A 22,331-nucleotide genomic window follows, 5' to 3' on the forward strand; every position below is an offset into this window, starting at 1 on the left:
ATTTCTATCTATTACAATGGTAATTATCTTCGACGAGATTTCATATTTTGAAATCGTTACATGATAGTCTCATCATCTATACTAGTAAAAATATCTTTCTCAATATATGAAATCCAGCAATCATTCATAAACTCGTCTCACATTTGACTGCGTAAACGAGTCTTCACAATGTTCATAGCAGAAAATACTCTTCACGAAAAGAATTAGTTGAGAATCATTACTTGACGATATATATATATATATATATATACACACACACACACACAGTCCTTCTTGGCAAATGACGTCCTTATCTAATCTTTGGGACGGATTTCCAGTTTTTGACCACTTTTCGATTACATATTCACATATTTACCGTTCAGTTTTTAGGTTCTAATGTATAGATCATCTCTGCAAAATTTCAGCCAAATTGATGATCGTTAAGGCATTCAAAACTGCAATTTACCACAATGAACATGAATGGTTCCGATTCGACAGATTTGGTTCGTTCGTGTAAATTACAGTTTTGGATGCCTTAACGATCATCAATTTGGCTGAAAATTTGCAGAAGTGATCTATACATTAGGACCTAAAAACTGAACGGTTAAGATGTGAATATGTGATCGAAAAGTGGCCAAAAACTGAAAATCTGTTCCATAAGCTTAGGTAAGGATATCCTTACCTGAGAAAAATCCTACCCACACACACATGTTATTGATATAATAAAATATTTTTCTAATCGTTTCTGTATTGGACTTAAAAATCTGTAAATAGTAAGGAAATAGGAATCATTAACTATAACCAATTGTATTATTGATGTTAAAAGAATTTGGGAAAGAAAAATATTATATAAAATATTAATAGTGATTAATTATCAAGGTTGGGAGGCTGGTCCATCTCCTCAAATAATCCCACAAGAAAGAACAAAAAAAGAAGCACGTGCTACATTAGTCAAAGTTATCCCACAAGAAAGAACAAAAAAAGAAGCGAAGCACGTGCAGCATTAGTCAAAGTTATCCCACAAGAAAGAACAAAAAAAGAAGCACATGCAGCATTAGTCAAAGTTAAAAAAATTAATTTAAAAATATATAACAAAATCAGATTCTAATATAATGTTAATATACTATATATATTATAATTTTTTTTTCAAAAAACTGAGTGAGGAACGGGACCCACTGGGCCCCTACCTCCCTCTGCCCCTAGCTACCGAGTATAATATTTAAAGATTTTTCTCAAATATATGCATGAGAATCTCATATATAAGATATGAATTGTAGTTGGAGACAACTTATTGCTATAATTGCAAAGACTACTATAAAGCACTTTCTCTGCTTTCTTTGGTAAATGAAGAATTTTGTTATTTCTTTCACAACAAATTCTACCTAAAAACTCCAGCATTTCTCTTTCTTTTCCTTGTGTATAATCTACAGTGCAATAAAATCTACAGTACAATATACACTTACGAAATCAGTTACGTGTAGTACTGTTTATATAATCGTATTCATCTTTTCTTTTGAACTTTTAACAAGAAGTATGTGCCTACAAGCAATGGCGTAGACACACTAGGCGAGAAATTTTGAGTTTTTGAAAACTGTCCCTGATTGGTTGAAATATATATAAAAGATTTCCATACAAAAATTATACTTTAATATGTTGTTTGACCCTTCTGACATAAAGGAAAACAAAATGGTTGAACATTTTTGTCTCATTTACCAATTATTTACGACTTGGACAGTTGTAGTATTGCATAGCTCCACTATTCTTTTAATTTTTTTACTATATTTTATTCATTTTTTTTTTTAGGAAAAAAAGAATTTTATTATTGAAACATACGATTACAATCGTAAATGAGGACATTCAGAACAAACTCTAGAGCGTTTGAGAACCATTCAATATGGGTATTAGCATCAAAACCATAACTTGCAAACCTGTGGGCTACTCTATTGGAGGTTCGATAAGCATGTTATATCCCAATCGAAGGCAACTCATGAAGAAGAGCCTTGATATCTTCATCCACTAAGTTGCCTAGAGTTGTGAAATTCTCACCCTCCTCACAAATAGCCTTGATAGCCAAGAGACAATCACTTTGAACAATAACATTCCTTACTGTCATGGTTTGCAACAATTGTAGCCCATGTTTAATTGCAAGAAGTTCCACATGCATTGCAGAAGTGACATACTCTTTATGATAAGCAAATCCAGCGCGATAAATTCACCATTTTCATTCCTCAAGACACCTCCACTCCTCCATGAGTTGCTGACTGTAGAAATGCTCCATCTATGTTCAATTTTAGCATCCCTGCAATAGGTGGGCGCCAAGGTTGATTGCCTTTAAGTCGAGGAGAAACCTGACTTCCAGCAGCCTTGTTTATGTGGCTATAATCTTCAAACTAGGCCATAGTACTAGCGACAATAGCAGGAGCAGCAATAGCAGAATCATTCCAAAGCTAGTGTAGGTATCTAACTCCATTGAGAAATCAACGACGGTTTGGCAAATAATTTTTCTTCATGAATCTAGTGTAGAAATTGTACAACCTAATCTTCTAATGGTTAAATTCTGTGTTATCAACATTGTACAACTATGTTTTTTGTGTTTTGTGCCGTTTCAAATTTTATAAATAAGAACTCTTGTACTTGATGTGCTTGTCTATTAGCCTGGCCACAAATTACTAGTATATGAACATATGCTCAACCGGGCGTTTGGTGATTTCGGAATTGAGACAATTGGAAGGTGGAAGTGCAAAAAGTATTTTGTTCTTTGGTTTAATTTTTATTTTAATTTCTTTATAAATTAGGTTTTATAATGAAACTTGCCCTTCTAATGGTGAATATTGCTAAGAAGAAAGTATTTACATCCCCTTGCTCAAAATTTGAATAGGGAATCTCTCAACCTATATTCTCAGAAGAATAATATCACATGTTGGGATGTTTTAAACAAAAATCGCTCATCCAACCATATAAAAATATCAACTTCACAAACTAACCCGAGCAAGTTTATGAGCCATTACATTGCACTAGTTGACTTGAAAAAGATTTTCGAGACAAGGCTCACCCGAATCAATAAGATACATTGCTTTCGCAAAATCGGATTCATTGTTTGGTGTTATCAAAACTCAAAAGCAACCAAGTTCCCCTATTCCTCCAAGAATTTGGGGGCCAAGTATCTAAACTCCTATACTTGTAAGAATTTATTCTTATTCATCTCATTTCTATTCCATGTAAATAAACGTATCACATTAGTTTAGCAAAGAAAAGGAACACTGTCGGAAAAACAACAGAGGCCTCCTCCACATATGTTACAACGTCTTCAATAACATCTCAAAACTTGAACCATAGTACGATAGACATAGCCACATAGGGATCCACATCACCTTTTCCCGCCAAAAGTTAGTAGGCCTGTTGGGCTCTGCTTTAGTGGGCTTTTCGTTCGGCCTTGTTTTAGTAGCAGCAGTATACTCGATCTTCTCCCTCGCATCACTATCTCACTTCAGTTTTGCTTTCTATGTTTCAGTTCCGCAGAGAAAATGCTGGACAGTATCAACACTTTGAATTTCAACTTATCAGTTCAGAGTTCCGCTGGACCCCTAAGGGCTTTAGCTTCAAGTCTCGCTCAGGAGGTTGGGATTTTACCGCCCCACGTTTTCTTTTGCACTGTTTATTTATTTTTATTTTTTTATTTTATTATTATTATTTTTTATTATATTTTTATTTTTTTATTTTTGTGGTGGTGGAAAGTTGAAACCTTGGATACCACCCATGAACTATTTAAGTATGAATGAGTGTTTACATAGTAACAAAAACGCATAATTCATATACCCATTCATATGGTATCAAGTAATTCAAGTTTTAGTCTTTGATGAGAGCATTGGTGAATCTATTTTGCGAGTTTCTCTGTTTGGCAGCCAAGTTTGAGAGTTGAGATAGAAAATTTAAATTAACGTTTCCACCGATGCTGATTTAGGGGGGTGTATTCAATCCAAATTTTAAATGATTCTGATTGATTTTTTTATAATCCATGGATTCTCGTGGATTCTACAAAATCCACGGATTGTTTTAATTCCACACGGATTTAAATAGATTTTAATGTATTGTATTAGCATGATTTGTTTAGATTTGTTTGGATTTCATAAGTGCATGGATTATCCTTACAACAATAATTGAATAAAGAACATAATAGAATATTACTATAATTTTTTGGACAAACATAATATAATAATTATTAGGACTTGAAAAAAAAAAGTTCTATAAAAATAAATTCTGTATGTCAAAATAGATTAGCAAAAATGTAAACACAACCAAAGGAACACATATGAAAAATGCAAAGGCAATTAAAAATGTACATTACAAAGCTGCATACTCATCCATTCCAACCTCATTATCATCATAACCTTCTCTATCTTCTCCAACACCTAATGTTCTTGCATCGGTAACACTACCCAATCCGACCTAGTTTTTCCCAACCGCTACACCATTCCCAATAGCAATTTTCAAGTCCTCATAATCATCAAATGTCCCATAGCGCAAGTCGGTGTCCTTTGGGTGAGCCTAGGAAAAAATAAAATTTTTAAAATTGTTATTGCATTAATCTTCAAACCAGGTTTATTTATGAGAATAAAGTAATTAGACTCATATAGTATTTAGGAAGCTCACCTTAAGGTATTCCTCCCATGCTTCATTAGAAGCAGTGAACCTCTTTGTAGTTGAATCAAATCCAAAACCGGAGCTAAAACGCATAAGGGTAGAGTAAGAGTTCCATCGACCTTTAAACCATCTAAGCCTGCTTTGGTAGTTTTTGTAGGTCTTGTGACACCCAAGTTTTGTATTAAGAACATGAAGTATTCTTTCTTCCATTGTTTGCTTACTTAAGATGCCACTATTATCGCGCCATCCCCTAACGGCGGCATCATGCAACCATGAGTTCTAACAAGGTATCACGTACTCTCTTCCTTGGTCCACTGCTCATAATTCCTTTTTTTTTTTTTTTTTTTTTTTTTTTACATCTTGTTGTGGATCAACCATGATGATAATACTCTATTATACATACACAGAAATTTTTTCATTAGTATGTATATATAATCTTTTGTTTTGTTTCTTGTTTATAAACACGTAAAAAATTACCACAAATGCAAACAAGTGACAACAAGCATATAGTCTTCTAAAGGTAATTTGATCATAGCTAGCTAGCTTAATTAAATGTGAGGTTGGAATACATATATATTTGCATCAGTAACACTACTAAAGACCATTCGATTATAGCTAGTCTCCAATTATGAAAGAAAGTTTATTCAAGATTACATTAAGCAGATTTCCATACAAAGTCATCAAAATCAACCAGTCACATGAAAGGTGAATAGGGATATATAGTTATCTTATTACCTCTTTGCTTCAATTTCTTTCTTGAAATCAAAGTTCGGCTCACAGTCGAGAACCAATACAAGAACCTGCTCATTCCAAAGAAAACAGTTAGGATCGACTGCAACTTAGCATTATATTTCACCCAAAAACTCAAGAAAACATGCTGGAGGACATCCTCACATGGGATTGCAACCTTTGTTCATATTCAGAGGTATGTAGTTTTTAAGGGCTGGGAAAGTATGTCATGTACAGAGAGGTAACCATGGTGTTTTAATTAGATTACTTCCAGGCAAAGGAGAAAACCATCTTAAACCACAATTTGTCTTTGGCCAAAGAAACAGGATGGATTTTGACGTAGTATCATGGAGCTACGTGCTAAAACAAAGTAAAATTGATCACAAACCAAACTAACTGATCACCCCCCCCCAAAAAAAAACACACACACACACCAAATGAAGTAAAATTACAGCTAAAAGATGCAGTACATTAGAGAGGACATCCTCACTATTATTTGTTAAAATTCATGAACTGAAGCAAAGTGTACCTCAAATTAAATTCCAAAGTCTATAGCTCCCCAAAGACAAAAGAAACTGATGGTTCTCCTGCAAAGTAAATCTCTCCAGAGTTAGATAAAATTACAATGTATGGAATAAGAGCACCCAGCTTGTGAGATCAGTTGGCGAAAAGACAATGCAGAAATTTGAAAGAGAAGAAAACTAGGGTGTAAATAAATGAAAAAGAAATCACTTAGCTAGATACCTTATTACGGTAAAAGCTAGCAAATAGCAACAAATCCAAACAATATAGCAGATTTGGATAAAAACAATAATATGCCACTCTGGTCAAAACTAATAAAAAAGATCGATGGCAAATTTGCTATTATCAAATTACACCAGTTTTGGTTGTAACAAATAAGCTGGTATGATTTGCAATAGAACTAGTTACCAAGATTAGAGCCTTTAAGTAATGAGGAAAGGATCACTTTCAAACTCAGTGCAGTGGCTTGGAAACAAAGAGGCTAGCTATAACCTTATAATTACTTGAATTCCAATTCAAGCAAAAAAGACCATCATTTTTCTCTTTTTTTTTTTTTTTTTTTTTGTCCGTATCAACATTCCAACCATTTGATATTTTTTTAGTACAAGTATTACAGAGACATTAATCTCATTGATTTCGACTAAAACCAGTAGAAAGGATCACAAAATGTTCCACTTTCCCGCCAATACCTGGCAAATCATTTTATTTATTTATTCAAATGTCATCAAATTTTGACAATTTCTTTTTACAAAATTTGAAGGTTAGATTTTGGTACATGTCCCATATATTCAGAAGGAAGAGTACATAAGTAGTGAACAAGGATCTGAAGCCAAAAATGGTCACACGAAAAGAGAAGTAGAAGGCAACTCACAATTGAGAGAACTTCCTGAATGATCAGCAAGCACCAATTCAAGTTGCAAAGCTCCAAAAGCATTTGATAGTTTATGTTAAATTTAAACATACAATTCTAATGACTGCTTCAAGGGAGGCTTTCATTGTAACTCGAGTTTCAACTTAATTAACTAGGACTTCTTCATATAGCAATCTACAATCTGAGGTCATCCCACAAGTGAGTGCAAGAATGCATATGTGTTGAGCCAGGGGAGCTCCATATATTTATATATGGATTTAAATGGCATAATTCTAAAGCTTGTGAGTGTATGCACCAACAGTTGACCACTTCATTTAAGTTTAGAGAAAGCCTATATGTCTGGCAAGGATCCGGCTTCTCTACTAGAAAAAATATTGCTAGGATCTGCTTGGAAAACCATGTGAGCCCGCCACGTCAGCCCAATGCAATCTAATGGCTGTCAAACTGACAACAAATGTGGGATAAGAAAAAGCAAACGGCCCACTAACGTTAGTGTTTTTTCAAGTTTCCCCTAACAATTTTCACTCTTCCCTCCACTTAGACTTCCTCTTCCTCACGGCTGAAACGTTTCTCACTCTTCCTATTTACCCTTTGGTCTCAATCCAAACTTCATTCATCTTTGGGTGCTGGTGCTTTGAACTTTCATCATTTAGGTATGTGTATCTAGCTCTATGCCTTGACATTTTTATTTTTATTTATGTTAATTTCCTTTATATTGATCTTAGCCCATTTAGATTTTTAGTTCTGGGTTTTGGTTCTTTGAAATCTCAGCTTTGTAGTCTTGGGTAAGATATATAGTACATCAAGTTATTTAGAGCTGTGCTGACTACTTTTTTGTGTACAATTGGAAAGCAGCTGGAACAATTTTTTTTTTTTTTTTTTGAAGAAATTCTGCTGCATTTTTGATTAGTTACTTCCAGTTGATTCGACAGCTAGCCAAGCAATTGGAGCAATTAATTTTTTGAAACACTACTGCAATTAAGTTTTTTTTTTTGGCGGTGTACTGCAATTAAGTTTTGCTCCACTGAGTAGTGTGCAACTAGAATGTAAAAAGTTAAAACATTATCTTCTGTTAGTAATATGTAATTTCCAATTATAATCTCGGATTATATACTCTGCTCTCTGTTCTTATTCTTTATAATTATTGTCATTACTCACTGATCATTGATTATACATGTTTATGGTTATTGTGATTACTCATTGATCATTGATTATGCTTTCACTCTTCTTTAAAGCACATGAAGATAACTTCTAGCGTCATGAGTAAAACTCTATTTGATTTCTGTTTGTATTATCATGAAGATAACTTCTAGCTTCTAATAATTATTCAACCCAATAACTATCTCAGCAACATACTTGAATTCAACTTATACAATATAATGCCAATAAAAACATGATTTCATTCATAACTATAAATTCCGCAGCAAAGCGCGGAAATATTTTCTAGTATATTAAAGGAAAAGGAAAATAGTTAATACATACAGATTCATTACTGCCTACTTTCTGATTAAACTTCAATTTATTCTCAAAAAAAAAAAAAAAAAAGGATTGAACTTCAATTTAAATACATCATGAGCAAACAGATGGATTGAATTTGAACCACTGGTACTCGGCTCTCTAACTGACGAATACACCAAAATCCAAAAGAGCACAAAGCAGACTAGTCAGGGCAACAGCGACGAGACAAGGGATGCCCTAGAAAATTGGTGCTCTGTACAAAGCTACCCATGAAGAGGAGTATCAATCTACAAAAAGTATTTCATCCGGTCATCTCTTCTCATTGCATTGTATACAGCTTGGACCTGGACATAACAATAAAATGGCAACACAATTATGTTGGTCAGATGTCAATCGATTCAAACACAAATCTATGAAGATATATTCCATCCATCATAGATACATGGCAATAATATTGACAATTAAAAGTGTGAGGCAGGGAGCGAGGGAGGGGAAGACCTGTTCACTAGAAATGACTTGAACAGGACCAATGTTTACAGACACATATTTGCCTCCTGATGATAGCTTCTGCTTGACACGACCCTGTCATAACACATTTGCATGCATCATTTGCTGGGAATTCAACTTATCCACTTGACAAACAAATCTATGAAAACATAATCAGAAATTCAAACCTGTTGTTGATTCAAAATAGGCAACAAAAGTGTTAAAACCCCACATATTGCAGTAAGATGTTGCATCATTTTACTACTTTCTAAAGCAGGCATTGGCTTTTATAAAGTATATCATAATATTATCTGTTTACAGATAAATATCAACCTATGATTCCGAGAATGATGACTGAGCCAAGAGGACGAAGATTTCATGTACTTCAAGATAATAATCCCATTGAAAATCATGTCAATCGAAAATATAGTTGGCTGTATGAGAGAGCATGGAAGCAAAGATAATAATTTCGGCAGGAAACTAGTCTGTTTTTTTTCACCATCATATTAAGTTCCAGTGTCTAAACTTCTTAATGCATTCTCAATTTGGCTATAGCCTAGAGAGAGTATACCCACTTGGCTGTCTTGTTCCTTATACCCTGAACTATTGGTTAACATTGTTCAGTTCACATCAAAAGAGCCGACTAGGGTTATGAGCTCAGGGAAAAGCCTCCATACTGCATTATGGCCAACAGGGCTATCCACCTTACTTAATGAATGATTGGACAAAGGAGTAACAGGGCTAGTCAGTTCCTTGCAAAACACATGCAGCCTACCCCATTCCTTGCAGTTCTAACGCAACTTAAAACCCAGCATAGCATAAGTTCAACATCATTTCTAACACGAGTCATGCGTTGCCATTTTTCAACTTTAACCTTGCAAGAAGATACTCCTCATTGCAACACATTCACTTATTATCCGGCATTAGATTAGCATTGTAATACTCTTTCTCTAGGTACAAGTGACAAGAAGCATCTCTAAACGGCTACCCCGATTCACTTATATCAATCCGTGCATTCACATACTTCAGAATTGAACCCTAAAACAAATTGTTGATGGCCAATTCATGTCTAGTCTCAATCAAACTACTCTACTGTACAACCCACGGAGATCAATATATTCAATGCAATCCTTATTATGTACAAAAATTTCAACCAGAAGCTTGCAAACACACATGCATCATAACAGTCCATCAATATTCTATCGAAAGATCGAAAATTATTGGCAGCCGAAAATAGGAAAACGTATACCTCAAGGACGGGTTGTTGAATTACGGATTCAACAGCAACAACCATAGCCTGCACAAAATCATCCCCTCCGCTTCCAATTGCAGTGAATCCTCTAACAGTTGGGTACGAACTTACCTTAAATCAAAATTTACCCAGAATCTCATTAAACTTATTAATCCCTCATCAACTTAAATCCCTAACGCAAAGTAAACTTATCTTACCCAAGACTACAAAGCTGAGATTTCAAAGAACCAAAACCCAGAACTAAAAATCTAAATGGGCTAAGATCAATATAAAGGAAATTAACATAAATAAAAATAAAAATGTGAAGGCATAGAGCTAGATACACATACCTAAATGATGAAAGTTCAAAGCACCAGCACCCAAAGATGAATGAAGTTTGGATTGAGACCAAAGGGTAAATAGGAAGAGTGAGAAACGTTTCAGCCGTGAGGAAGAGGAAATGTAAGTGGAGGGAAGAGTGAAAATTGTTAGGGGGGAACTTGAAAAAAACACTAACGTTAGTGGGCCGTTTGCTTTTTTCTTATCCCACATTTGCTGTCAGTTTGACAGCCATTAGATTGCATTGCGCTGACGTGGCGGGCTCACATGGTTTTCCAAGCAAATCCTAGCAATACTTTTTCTAGTAGAGAAGCCGGATCCGTCTGGCAAATCATTGTGATACAGTATGTAGCACTCAATATAACTACAACTTGATACAAAATCATCAGTAAAGTCCGTCTCAACTTTGCATGAGCCAAATTACACCGATCACAAAAACAAGATCCATATTCTTTTCAGGAGCAACAACATATTTTTGAATGCTAACCAACCCTTGTTGTTCTCAATGGTACAAATAAGGATAACTTGATTAGTTTCTAATAAGGACATCACTATTTCTATAAAGCTCAATAATCCAATACAAAGCCAAGCATAAATTTCAGCCTAAAAAAGAAAAAGCCCCAAAATTTCAACCACCAATATCAAACCCCTTAAGCAAATCAAATAAAAACGTTCTTTCAATGTCAAAAAGAAGAATCATTTGTCCGCATAAACCTAATCAAAATAGCCAAAACCACTGCAATCAAAATTGAACATGCATATCAAAAATACCTTTTTAACAAGTGATAATTCCTACCAAGATTCACAGGTTGAGGTCAGCTCGAGGTCAAGTCGTCTTCTCTCTTTGTCAGTTCGTCTTCCCTCTTTGACGTCTTTTCATCTTCAGAGAGTGAGCGTAAAAAAAGAAAGACGTCAAAATCTCATGTCTAGAGGGTGGATTTCTGATAGGGTTTGGTATTTATACCAAGCACCTTAGAATCCTACAAAATCAAGCATCTAATAAAATCTTTCAAAATCGTTGGGATTATGAATACCACCAAATTTAAAAGGACTTTTTAAAATCTTGATTGAATACCACAAGATTTTAAAGGACTCTTAAAATACAAAACAATCCTATAGAATTAGGCCCCTTAATTTATTTAGAGAAACATGGATGTTCCATATGAGTTTACCGTCTGAATTATTGATATCAATTTCTTCGGTTTTGATTGCTATGGTCTTTGGTCCAAACCTGTCTCTTTCGAAGTCTCTTGGATTTCTTGTACTATTTTTGATTACCAATCCATTTACTTAACCCTTTAGGTGCAACTTTTAGCATTATTGTCATCCAGTTTCCTGTTTCTCTTGAAATAATGATTCGTGTTTTTTTTTTTCTGTAAATTTTTTCCCTTTGGTTGTTTTGGGCTTCAGGGCACTTGAATTTTAGAGTCTATGTTTATCTTCCTTAACTGATCATGTATATTCGCTGACTTTAATTGAAACATTAGCAACTTATGTGGCCCCAAAAGTTAGTAGCTCCTGATCTAGTGAATTGGCAGTGTTTACTTGTTCACTTGTTTTGATTTAAGTGTTTAGATGGATACTGCACCGTGTTTTTCTAACCAGCTACTCATCTCTAGATCTCACTAGAAAGCGTACCCGCGCTTTGCTGCGGGAATATAGTCGTTCAAGAAACGATAGAAGAATAATCAAACCCATCAAACAAAATCAGAAACACATGAAGAAGTTTGCCAAAAAATTCAACCAAACTTCAGTTGGAAATGCTGTTCTCTGTATACAAATAATAGAAGTGTTTAGTAATCTCTTGAGGGATTAGGTGTCTTGTTGGTCCTGTGGCTTGGGCCAGAAGGGGGGATTTTAGGACGCTTTGACATGAGCATAATCCTGAGAAGCTGCTTCCACCTCGATGGTGCTACAAATCAAACAGCAGCAGTCTGTTCTTCACAGTTGGTGCATTCTTTTGTAAAGCATCTAGGCTTAGTGTTCTGTGATCATTTGGAGCCACCAGGCAAGTTCTAGTTGTTGATGTTATGGCTGCCAAAACTGAGAGAAATCAAAACTTTGATGGTATATAGTGAGGTATATAGTGAGGACGGTAGGACACCATAAATCGAAGTTGTGTGTGTAAAATAGCATGCATTATGAACATGTGGTTATACTGAAATAAAGCATCACATATATTTGGGAGGGATCAAACCACAAATGAAATTTTATCTCTTTTCCAATAATTTTTTTTTACCTTGACTTCCTCTGATGTAAACACTGGCCTGTAAAGTATTAGAGTTTTCCCAAATGTAATCTTCAGAAACTTGATGAACACTGTTTGGAAGCTGCAACAAATTCAATCAGTTCATGATGAACACAATTATTTGATGCTTATAATCATATGAAATGTTACAGAACAGAGCTATTGGAATTGAGGAAAAAGGAAGATAAACATACCAAGTAAACCAGAACAAAAATGAGGGTTTTTTTCACTATATGTTTCAAGTAAAACATAACAATTACTTGTGCTGCTTAAACTTAACATTGCAATGATCAGCATAGGCTTTGTACCTCTCAAATTAATCTTCGCTCCAAAGTAGAAGTACTGCTGTTTAGCCCTAACCTCTCAAGTTCAGCTTCAAACATTGCCTCTATTTTACTCATCGACTCTGAACTCGTAGAACTCTACGATCATACTTGTCCTTATTCTGTTTAGGAGATTTGTTCTAAATCCAACATCAGTAACTATCATCATGTGATCTTCCAGTGTGCTTTCAGTCTGTAGTGTTTATTTGTTCCAAACAAATAACCTACTAACATGAAAGAAAAAAAAATCAGAATTACAGGAGAAACTGAAAATGAATTTAAAAAGCATTTAGCTAATGTTTCCTCTTGAAAACCACTACACATTGGTAAAAAACTAAATATGTAGTAAAGCACCTGAAATTCAAAATTTGAAGGGGGAAAAAAAGAGCCTGAAATTCAAAAATTTTGAAGAATTTCTGTTTTCCTCTTTGCATATTCACAATATTTGTTTAAACGAAACTTTAAGATAACATCACTTGCCTCAAACTCAGCATGTCCATGCAGCACAACCTTACATGCTACAATGTGGTGCACAACATGCTTCCAATAGACATTGTCTACAGCATGTTCTTATATGAAATGAGTTACAACTTACCACTGATGTTGAAGATCTCCATCAGCAAAATTACATAGACAAAGTAGCTGCACACAGATAAATGAAGACAGGTCTCACTAAAAAGGAAGAAAAACCAGAGACCAAAAGTTACATGGCAGCTGGGAAAAGAAGTGACAAATCAGAAAAGCAGGAAGCAATACTCGGGATAAATGGCCAACCGCGTCTATCCTAATTATATCGGAAAAAAAAAAAATGATAACTATTAACTACTATGATTCATTCCCTATTATTGTCCCAAGCCAACAAAGTAATTTGCCTTTTCGATTTTTGCAAGCTTTATTTGATCCAAATACAAAGACAGCAAATTGATATGTAAATCAGATAGATAGTGACTAATAAAACATGGATATGCCTAGCAGTAATAAAGTAAACTGACCCAACCACCTTGTTAAAAACTGGAGCTGTTTAAAACGTAAAAAGTACTGGATACAAAGCAAACGAAAGACCGATTAGGATAGCTAGAAAACTGCATACAAATAACTAATTCAAGGAAATCAGTTTAAAGTATGTTGGTATTGACAAAATCTTACCAATATAAGCAAGAGCTTCCCGTCTCTCTCTTCTCCTTCTTTTCGTTCTTGCCTGTTCTCTTGTCTCTCTCTCTCTCTCTTTTTGTTTCGTCTCGTCCCTTTCTCTGTGTTGGGGGAATAACTAAATCCCAAAAGAAAATACATTTTATTAGGTCTAATAAAACAGAAATCCAACCTTTATCAAGCTTTCCAATTAACAAAATTAGCAAATCTTTTGTTAAATCATTGAAATCCAACCTTTATCAAGCTTTCCAATTAACAAAATTAGCAAATCTTTTGTTAAATCATTCTCATCATTAAAAATCAGCAGTATAAGGAACTAATAAGAAAAGGCTGACTACTGCTAATTTCAAAATGGTCCTGGAGATACAGTGACTAAACTTTTTACCTTTCCTCCATTTTTTTTTCTCCTGTAGAAAACTTATGTATTGAAAAAATAAATGGTTGAGCTGTAAAACAGAGGTACAAAGAAAACTATTAAGGATATCCATATGACTACGATAAAAAGAAAGGTAGCTTTCACTTGTCCAATATCAAAAGCAGAAACAATATTGAAACCTCTTGCATATTGCATGGAAGCAGCACTGTTAAAAGTTGTATCAGCTCTCTTTTGTTAAATAACCAAAATAAGATTCTCATTGAATACCATTTGAAATCAGAACTACAGATTCTTAGTTTCTGCTAGTTAATATATAACAATAAACTTAAGCATCAGTAAAGGAACCCAAAAGTACCATGACTTGTCTTACTGATAAAAGAAAACTGCATACATACATCTCTCTCCAAATTCTACCCAAATTTTCACAACGGTAAGAAAAAAGTCAGCAAGTACCTTGCTTGTCAGCTCGGCATAGTAAACAGCCCCAAAACCACCTTGTCCAATCTTATCGAAGTCAGCTAACAAAAAGTCAAAATTCGAAAGGAGTTAGGAAAGGTGGATTATTAACCTGAAGAAAATCAGAGAGGAAGACAAAAAATAAGAACAAAGAAACCATACCCCAAGACATATATGTCTGATGGATTATCAAGCTGCAGAAAATTGTGCAGATTAAGGTCACTATGGAGAGATTTCCCTCTTACATTCCAGGTTGCTACAAAAACTCTGAAGAAAACTGCACAATTCAGTCTGTTTCCATCCATCTTTTGCCATGTTTGCTGAACTCCAATTTGCTTGAAATTTTAGTATGTTGTACCTTAGCATGTCAACTTGGGATCCGGAAAGTTTCGAGTTCACTGCCCTTAAATTGAATATTTACTAATTTTCTAAACTTGAGCTGCTCCTACCCTTACATATACCTCTTGGCATTACACACTCTGTACCAAAAAAAACAGTTAGATAAGAAATTTAAAAATCTAGGTACAACAAATGACAAACTGATATAAACCCTGAACCTTTTTGAAAGCCCAAGCAAACCCAATACAATCAATAAATGCCGCAGTTACAAAATATTGATCATGGATAAATTCCAAATGCAGAGATCTAAATAAAACACAGGAGTTTAGATTGTTTATTTAAAAATTTAATTACACCCTCTATTACAATAAGAATACTGATCATTCATAGTTTTCAAAAAAACTATACCTGGATCCAAAAGATTCAAGGAATCTGACTGCAAACTGTTCCCAAAATCTGCAAAAATAAAATAACAACAGTTAAAGTTGTAGACACTATAAAGTCAATAAACAAACACTGTAATAAAAAAATTTAGTCTATACCTGAATCAAAATGGGAAAGCAAGATAATACTGAGTAACAGACAATGGAACAGCAGCAGAAAGACGGTACCAATACTTTTTTGCATAAAATCTGCAAAAGCAAGACCTAACAACTATGAAATCATAAAAGTCATGGTTAAAATCACTTGAACTCATTTAATAATTATGAATTCAAAAACAGAGCCTCAAAACAACAAATAAAAAATTGAAAACAATAAGAAACGGAAAATCTATAAGTTCTTCCATAAAAACTATACTGCTGCCACTTAAATAAAGCTTCGCAGACAAATGAGTTCAATCTAATGAACAGCATCACCTTAAAAACAAAGAAGGTGCTATAACGAACTCCTCCCTAACTTCTCTCAAATATCACTAATCTTGATACCTCAAATGTAATCAAACATATACTAAAGTCAAAAGGATGGAAAAAATATTATTCATCTCCTTTTATGCAAAAACCTTTGAACCGATTTTTATGTTTCTCTCATTTTTTAGACCAATATATTGCTTCCTACATACACTGTAAGTTCCCTTTATATATATATTGCTTGAGAACTTATGAAAAGCATGACACTCAATACCGCAAACCAATATATGCACCTATCAACTTAGAACAAAAATGGATCCATTCATTCATTCTGAAAATAATTGAAAACGAAAATAGAAAAAGGAAAACAAAATAAATACATGCAGCAATTAAAAGATGAAGAAAAAAATAAAACTCAAAAAAAAAATTGCATCCAAAGAAGTCAAATTTGAAGAAAAGTGAGCTCAGCGGCCAAAAGAATGAATGCATCTCAACTGTTGGTAGTTTTCCAAGCTAACCATGGAGTTTAAAATCAGAAAACCACACCAAAAGTCTCTGTAGATTTACTTTTTGGTTCAAGTATTCATTGAGAAGTTTACGCATCCCCTAATCTCTGTAAAAATTTAATCTTCACTCTATCCTTTTCTATTGAATACAGAGGGAAAAAACAAAATTGAGAAGGGATTCTCTGTAAAAATTTTAATCTTCACTCTACCCTTTTCTATTGAAAAGAGAGGAAAAAAAAAGAGTGCATCTTCTTTCTCCGCTGCTCCTCACTATCTCTCTCTCCAGCCCATGTTTAACTCTTTGGAAATACTCACGAAGAAGAATTAAGCCAATATCACTTTCACAGTCAACAATTGGATGCAATTGACCCAGACATCTCACAATGATATTCATATAATTTACCCAAAAAAAAACAACAGAGATAAATTGAAAGAGGAAACTTGATTAATCAAACCAGATGTGAGCAAAACCCATGAACACAAAAAGTTTTTCATTTCTAAGCTCATTGACATAAACAAAAGCAAAAAAGCAAGTCAATAGCTTCAACTCTGAACCCATATGAAACAAAGAACCAGTCAATAGCCATCATTAGCAAAACAGAGATATACCCATTAAAGAAAAATTAGAAACACCCTCAAACCTCCAAGCTTTGCACTAAAAATCCCAAAAACAAACACAACAGAACACCAAGAATGTTAATTGAAAAACAGAAAGCAAAGCAACTAAGGACGAACATAATAAGGTATACTTGCAAGACACAAAACAAATCCCAAAACCCAATCACCAAACACCAATATTTTGAACCCAAAAAACCAAAACACCAGTATCTTGAACCCAAATTAAGAACGAAGACCATTACCTCGTTAGATTAACTAATGAAAGAAGCAAGTTAATAGCTTCAACTCTGAACCCAGATGTCGTACTCGTAGACGGTGAGATTTTGTACTCGTTTTCAACCCAACCTCTGTATCTTAAAGCAACCAACAGCAGCAGATCCAACTTTCACTCTCTCTTTCCGCCGATTTAGTCGTCTGAGGGAGTGAAGGAGGCTGTTTAGAAAGCAGGGGAGAGAGCAAAAAAGTTGGTCTAGGAGGCTTCTGGAGGAAGAGAGGAGAAAAAAAAAAAAGGTCAGTGGCAGAGCGTAAAAAAAATCCAAATGAGGGCAGAACCGTCTTTTCAGTCTCTTAGGCCTTCTCCAACCGGTTTGTTTAAAGTGCCAAAGGGCCAAAAATGGCCTTTTTGTTCTCCAACCCAAGTGACTAAGGGGTAAAGGGCCATTTTTTAGGGCCAAAAGGCCAACCCAAGGGCTAAATATAGCCTTTAGGATAACACTTTAGCCCTTAGGGCTAAATGGATCAGACATGGGAGGCCCACCCGTGTAGGGCATGGGTGACATATGCATGACGTCAGCTAGCCGTTGCTTTTTTTTTTTTTTTTTAACCGTTGGCTATATAGCCGTTGGTTTGAAAAAAATAATATTTTTTTTTTGACCGTTGGCTATGTAGCCGTTGGTTGGAAACAATTTTTTTTTTTTTTTTTTTTTTAAAAAACTTTTACTCCTTTGAGTAAAGAGTATTATGACGGAAAGAAAAGGGAGATAATGGAGAAAATTCGGCGCCGTGAGTTGTTTCCGTCATCCGGTTCGACATCGAATGAGTACCGCCCGGAAATGTCATTCAATGACTCGGATGAGTAATTAATGTTGCCCAAATAAATTGTTATAATCTATTAAAATTTCCTTGTAACTTTTATTTATTATGAATAAATTTTGCTTGTAACTTTTATCTTTGCTTACTTTGTCATGAATAAAATAAATATTAAAAATATGATTCCAGTTTTATTTCATTTCAAAATTAGCTAAAAATATTTTTAATTATCTTTAAAAAAAAAATACAACCAAAAAAATATTTTTTATCATATAAATTATTTCAATAACTATAAGTCAATTGACTTTAAAAAAATAAGCGCACACACACACATATATATATATATATAACCAATCCAAAATGTTAAAATATATTTTAGGGCTATAATTTAGCCTTGACGGGTTGGAGACGGTTGATGTCAGATCAATGAATAGTACAGAATTTAGGGCTAAAATTTAGCCCCAGGGCCATTTTTAGCCCTTTGGGTTGGAGATGGCCTTATGAACAGTAGTAACAGTAACCGGGCTTTAGTATATAGTATAATTGTTAGGTTTGTCTGTGGTCAAGCTTGTACACTAATGTACTTGCACAGGTACTTAAGAGGAAATATGCTTAGTGAGCCTCCATCTTTTATAATATTGTTACCTTATGAGTTGAACTTTTACCCCTTTTTCAAGAGTGGCCTTTTAGTTTTCATGGTGCTAATGTTTTCTTTAGTATAGTGAGGAATTTTTTTTTCCTTCGTAACTCAATAAATATTAATTCTCAGGAGAGCCCCAAATGAGGACCATTATAGTGAGGATTAGTTGAAGACTTTTTTATTAGACTCATTTTTCGATTACATTTTGGCAAATCAACTGTTTGATGTTTAGATATTTATGAGTAGATAATTTCTGCAAATGTTTAACCAAATTGAAAATCGTCAAGGCATTTATACTAGTGATTTATTATTTATGAATATGAACAGTTCAAATTTGACAGATTTGGTTCGTTCATTTATTTGATCTAGTTTGATACTTTAACGATTAGCAATTTCGAAGAAAATTTTCAAAGGTGATCTACTCATGCATATATAAACATCTCATTGTTGATTTGCCGTAACGTAATCGATAAGTGGGTCTCCCAAACCATTGATTAGAAAGTCATCAACTAATCCTTATTTTAATGATCCTCATTAAAAGGGCTCACACTCAATAAATAATAATACTAATTAATACCCCCAGGAGTCACAGTTGAACTTTGGGGTGTTCTTTATGGCCTTCAACTAACATGGGATCCGGGTTACCCAAAAGTACAAGTACAATCGACCCCGGCTGCTACATGCATGACCATGGAGACACTAGTAAGCTAGTTTAGCCAAATTTTCAACACGGCGGCATGTCTGGTGGCGGAGGCAGCAACGTTTCATTTCGGTGTTTTCCATTCTTTACGATGAAGACGGTGTGCATTCCCCATGTTAGGTGACGATCAAGATGACAGTGTAAATACCACACTCCTGAAATAGAAAAATATTTAGATATTAATTAACAGCGAGCTGAGGTCAAAAATACTAAATAGGATTGCTAATATATACTCAATTACCAGGATTTCTGGCCTTGAATCTGACAGCGGCCCATCCACTTAAGGGCACAGTAACTGTGTTCCTAAGAGGAGGATCAACAAGATTGAAGCTCAATGGGTCCTTTTTTACATCAAAATTCCCAAAGCCAGTTCCAACAATGTAGAAGCTATAGCCATGAAGATGCATGGGATGATCTCTCCCAGCCACTAAATTTGTGTTTTGAAAAACAATTTCCACATCCGATCCATATTCCAAAACCTTCACCTTTGTGTCCCTCTCCGGTATTTCCAATATCAGAGGGAAGTCCTCAGCTGTGAAGTTAAAAATCAACGGTGGAAAATCTGGGAAACCCTCTTTATAAACCCCTTTGATATAGTAATAGTAAGCTTGTAATATATCTACTCTGGGATCCACAAAGCTTATGTTGTTCATACTGGCAGCTAATCACAGGTTTGATTTCCAAGGCAAGGGAGTGTGTTCACTGATACTGTTGAAACTATTCGAGTGGTGGTGGTTTTTACGACATCGGTTTGGTTAATGTCTAGGCTTTTAAGGCTATTGAAAAAGCCAAAGGCTGCATTCGTGTTGTTATAGTAAGGAAGGTAGGGAAATAATGGAGCAGTTTTACCATTTCCACTGCCATCTTTGTATTCAATAATTGATAATGGAGCAGTTTTACCATTTCCACTGCCATCTTTGTATTCAATTATTGATAATGGAGCAGTTTTACTATTTCCATTGCCATCTTTGTATTCAACTATTGATGTGGTTGTGGTGTTGTCAAAACCAATCGCTAGGTTACCTTGGTAAGCCCTAGCAGCCATGTAATAATGACCAGGTTGTTGGTCTGTGAACAACAGGGCATCAATGGTTTGTCCAGGAGATATTGTGATGTAGGGTGTTGAGATTGGCGCGGTGTAGGCTGCGTCTGCTGCGACCACCGTCAGGTTATGGTTTGCGACTGAGAAGAAAAGGATGCTGTTCATGGCAGCGTTGATTATTCGGAGCAGATGGGTCTTGTTTTGGTCCACAGAGAGTTTGAAGGTTTCTGCAGATTAATAAAGAAAGTGCATGGGAATATTAATTATTGCAGTATATATTGAGTTAGTAACATTTGCTAATTGTTGATTGCTTAACTGACCTGTTTTGCTGTGTAGTTCCTAAGGACTATGGATATTTAATTGATTAATACATACATATGTACCTGATTTTGAGCAGGGATAGAGGTCTCCTGGTTGACCATTGATGGTGTAAGCATCAGAAACATTGAGAGTTCCTCCGGTTCTAACAAATTCATCAAGTACCTCCATTACATCACTTTTCCACCATTGACCTGCATTTTCAGCGGTATCATCATCAGTTTTTAGTTCTGATGTAAATTCATAAATAAATAAAAAATTGAAAGAAAGGTCTAAAAGAGAAAAGTTTCCTGACTTGTTTATTTCTGTTCTTTTAGATAACTTGAGACCAGAGACATAAAAATAATAAAAAATAAAAATAAAGAATTAGGATACCTAATATTATGGGAACTTCAGCATGGGGCTTGGGAAAAGGGTAGCTAGTTCCTGGTTTTGGATAGACAAAAATTGCTCCATGAACCGTCGCCCGGGACCAATCACTATGAGCGTGCCACCAAAGGGTTCCTTCCTCAATAGAGAATATGATCTTCTGCCTGAAACTCCCACCCGGTTGAATACCATATTGTGTGATGTATTCAGGATCGACCATCAGACCATGGATTCCTCGGTTGCTTGACTCCATGCCTGCAGTTGTCCTCTATATTAGTTGATTAAGAAAAAGTACTGTTTCTGCAAATGCTTTCTGAAATAATCAGTTGTTGCAGAAAGTGAAACAAATTGAAGTTATATATGTTTGTGTACCAGTGAATAGTGATATTGTATCTGCCTCTGTTATGAACATTGACATAGACTGTATCTCCTTTATAAGCTCTTAAAACTGGTCCCGGAAATTTTCCATTAACTGTCAATATTGCCTTAGTGCTGCACAGCCTTGTATATGTGGATTCTTTCACCTATACAAGAGTTGAGAGTCATAAAGTAATTAACAAAGCAGTGCAGATATAATTGAAATGACAAGCTCGATCAGGAACTAAATAAACAAATACATACGACCCAATTATAATCGGCTGAAGCTTGACGATGAAGGAAGAGTACTAGTAGAAATGATAAAGCCTGAAGTGCTGATTTCCACTTCTTAGCAGACCACATCTTCCTTAATTTGAATTTAATGCACAGTTGCTTTTGCTACAAATTGTTGGTGTTAAAAGCATTCTAGTTTGCTGAATTTATAGAAGAGGAGCCAAGCTGATGAGAAGAGGGGCGGCCATTTTCTTAGATGAATATGTTGATTGGAAACAACACTCGTTTCAATTATTGGTACCACCGTGATTATGCATAAAGTTATTATTAATTATTACAACACTCGTTTCAACACTCGTTTCATATGACTATTTTTTTTTCCTCACAAAGTTATTATTAATTAGTTCATCTTCTTGTTAATAAAATATTTTTAACACTCTATATATCAGATGCTTCATAATTTAAGTTTGATTTACATATATGTATGCCAGAAATGAAGGTATCCATTTATCAAAAGACACGA

General features: G+C 34.8%; 1 protein-coding gene, 1 long non-coding RNA gene and 1 pseudogene across 2 annotated transcripts; all 3 read right to left on the bottom strand.

Moving 5' to 3' along the window:
• Positions 1–8,157: 8,157 nt before the first annotated feature.
• LOC133722933 (uncharacterized) lies at positions 8,158–10,591 on the bottom strand. Its single transcript, XM_062149779.1, has 4 exons — positions 10,553–10,591; positions 9,936–10,049; positions 8,699–8,782; positions 8,158–8,544 (listed from the first exon to the last, which is right to left on the bottom strand). Exons 1-4 carry the CDS (start codon positions 10,589–10,591, stop codon positions 8,488–8,490), a joined length of 294 nt encoding a protein of 97 aa, XP_062005763.1. The 3' UTR covers positions 8,158–8,487.
• A 1,336-nt stretch (positions 10,592–11,927) lies between these two features.
• On the bottom strand, positions 11,928–14,327 carry LOC133720980 (uncharacterized). Its single transcript, XR_009852028.1, has 6 exons — positions 14,211–14,327; positions 13,974–14,148; positions 13,423–13,469; positions 12,813–13,051; positions 12,496–12,586; positions 11,928–12,290 (listed from the first exon to the last, which is right to left on the bottom strand). It is a non-coding gene; the product is annotated as an uncharacterized LOC133720980 (long non-coding RNA).
• Positions 14,328–19,251: 4,924 nt separating this feature from the next.
• LOC133721642 (laccase-15-like) lies at positions 19,252–21,968 on the bottom strand (annotated as a pseudogene).
• Positions 21,969–22,331: the final 363 nt, after the last annotated feature.

Source organism: Rosa rugosa, chromosome 7 (genome assembly GCF_958449725.1).
Source record: "Rosa rugosa chromosome 7, drRosRugo1.1, whole genome shotgun sequence".
Classification (NCBI taxonomy): domain Eukaryota; kingdom Viridiplantae; phylum Streptophyta; class Magnoliopsida; order Rosales; family Rosaceae; genus Rosa; species Rosa rugosa.

Bases quoted from the DNA above. Each gene is read 5' to 3' on its own strand.
- LOC133722933 (XM_062149779.1), bottom strand. From the start codon at position 10,591: ATGATTTGCCAGACGGATCCGGCTTCTCTACTAGAAAAA. The intron at 10,050-10,552 runs GTATTGCTAGGA...TTTTGATTTAAG, and splicing joins CGGCTTCTCTACTAGAAAAA to GTAAGTTCGTACCCAACTGT. The intron at 8,545-8,698 runs GTCTTCCCCTCC...TGTTATGTCCAG, and splicing joins AAGTCATTTCTAGTGAACAG to GTCCAAGCTGTATACAATGC.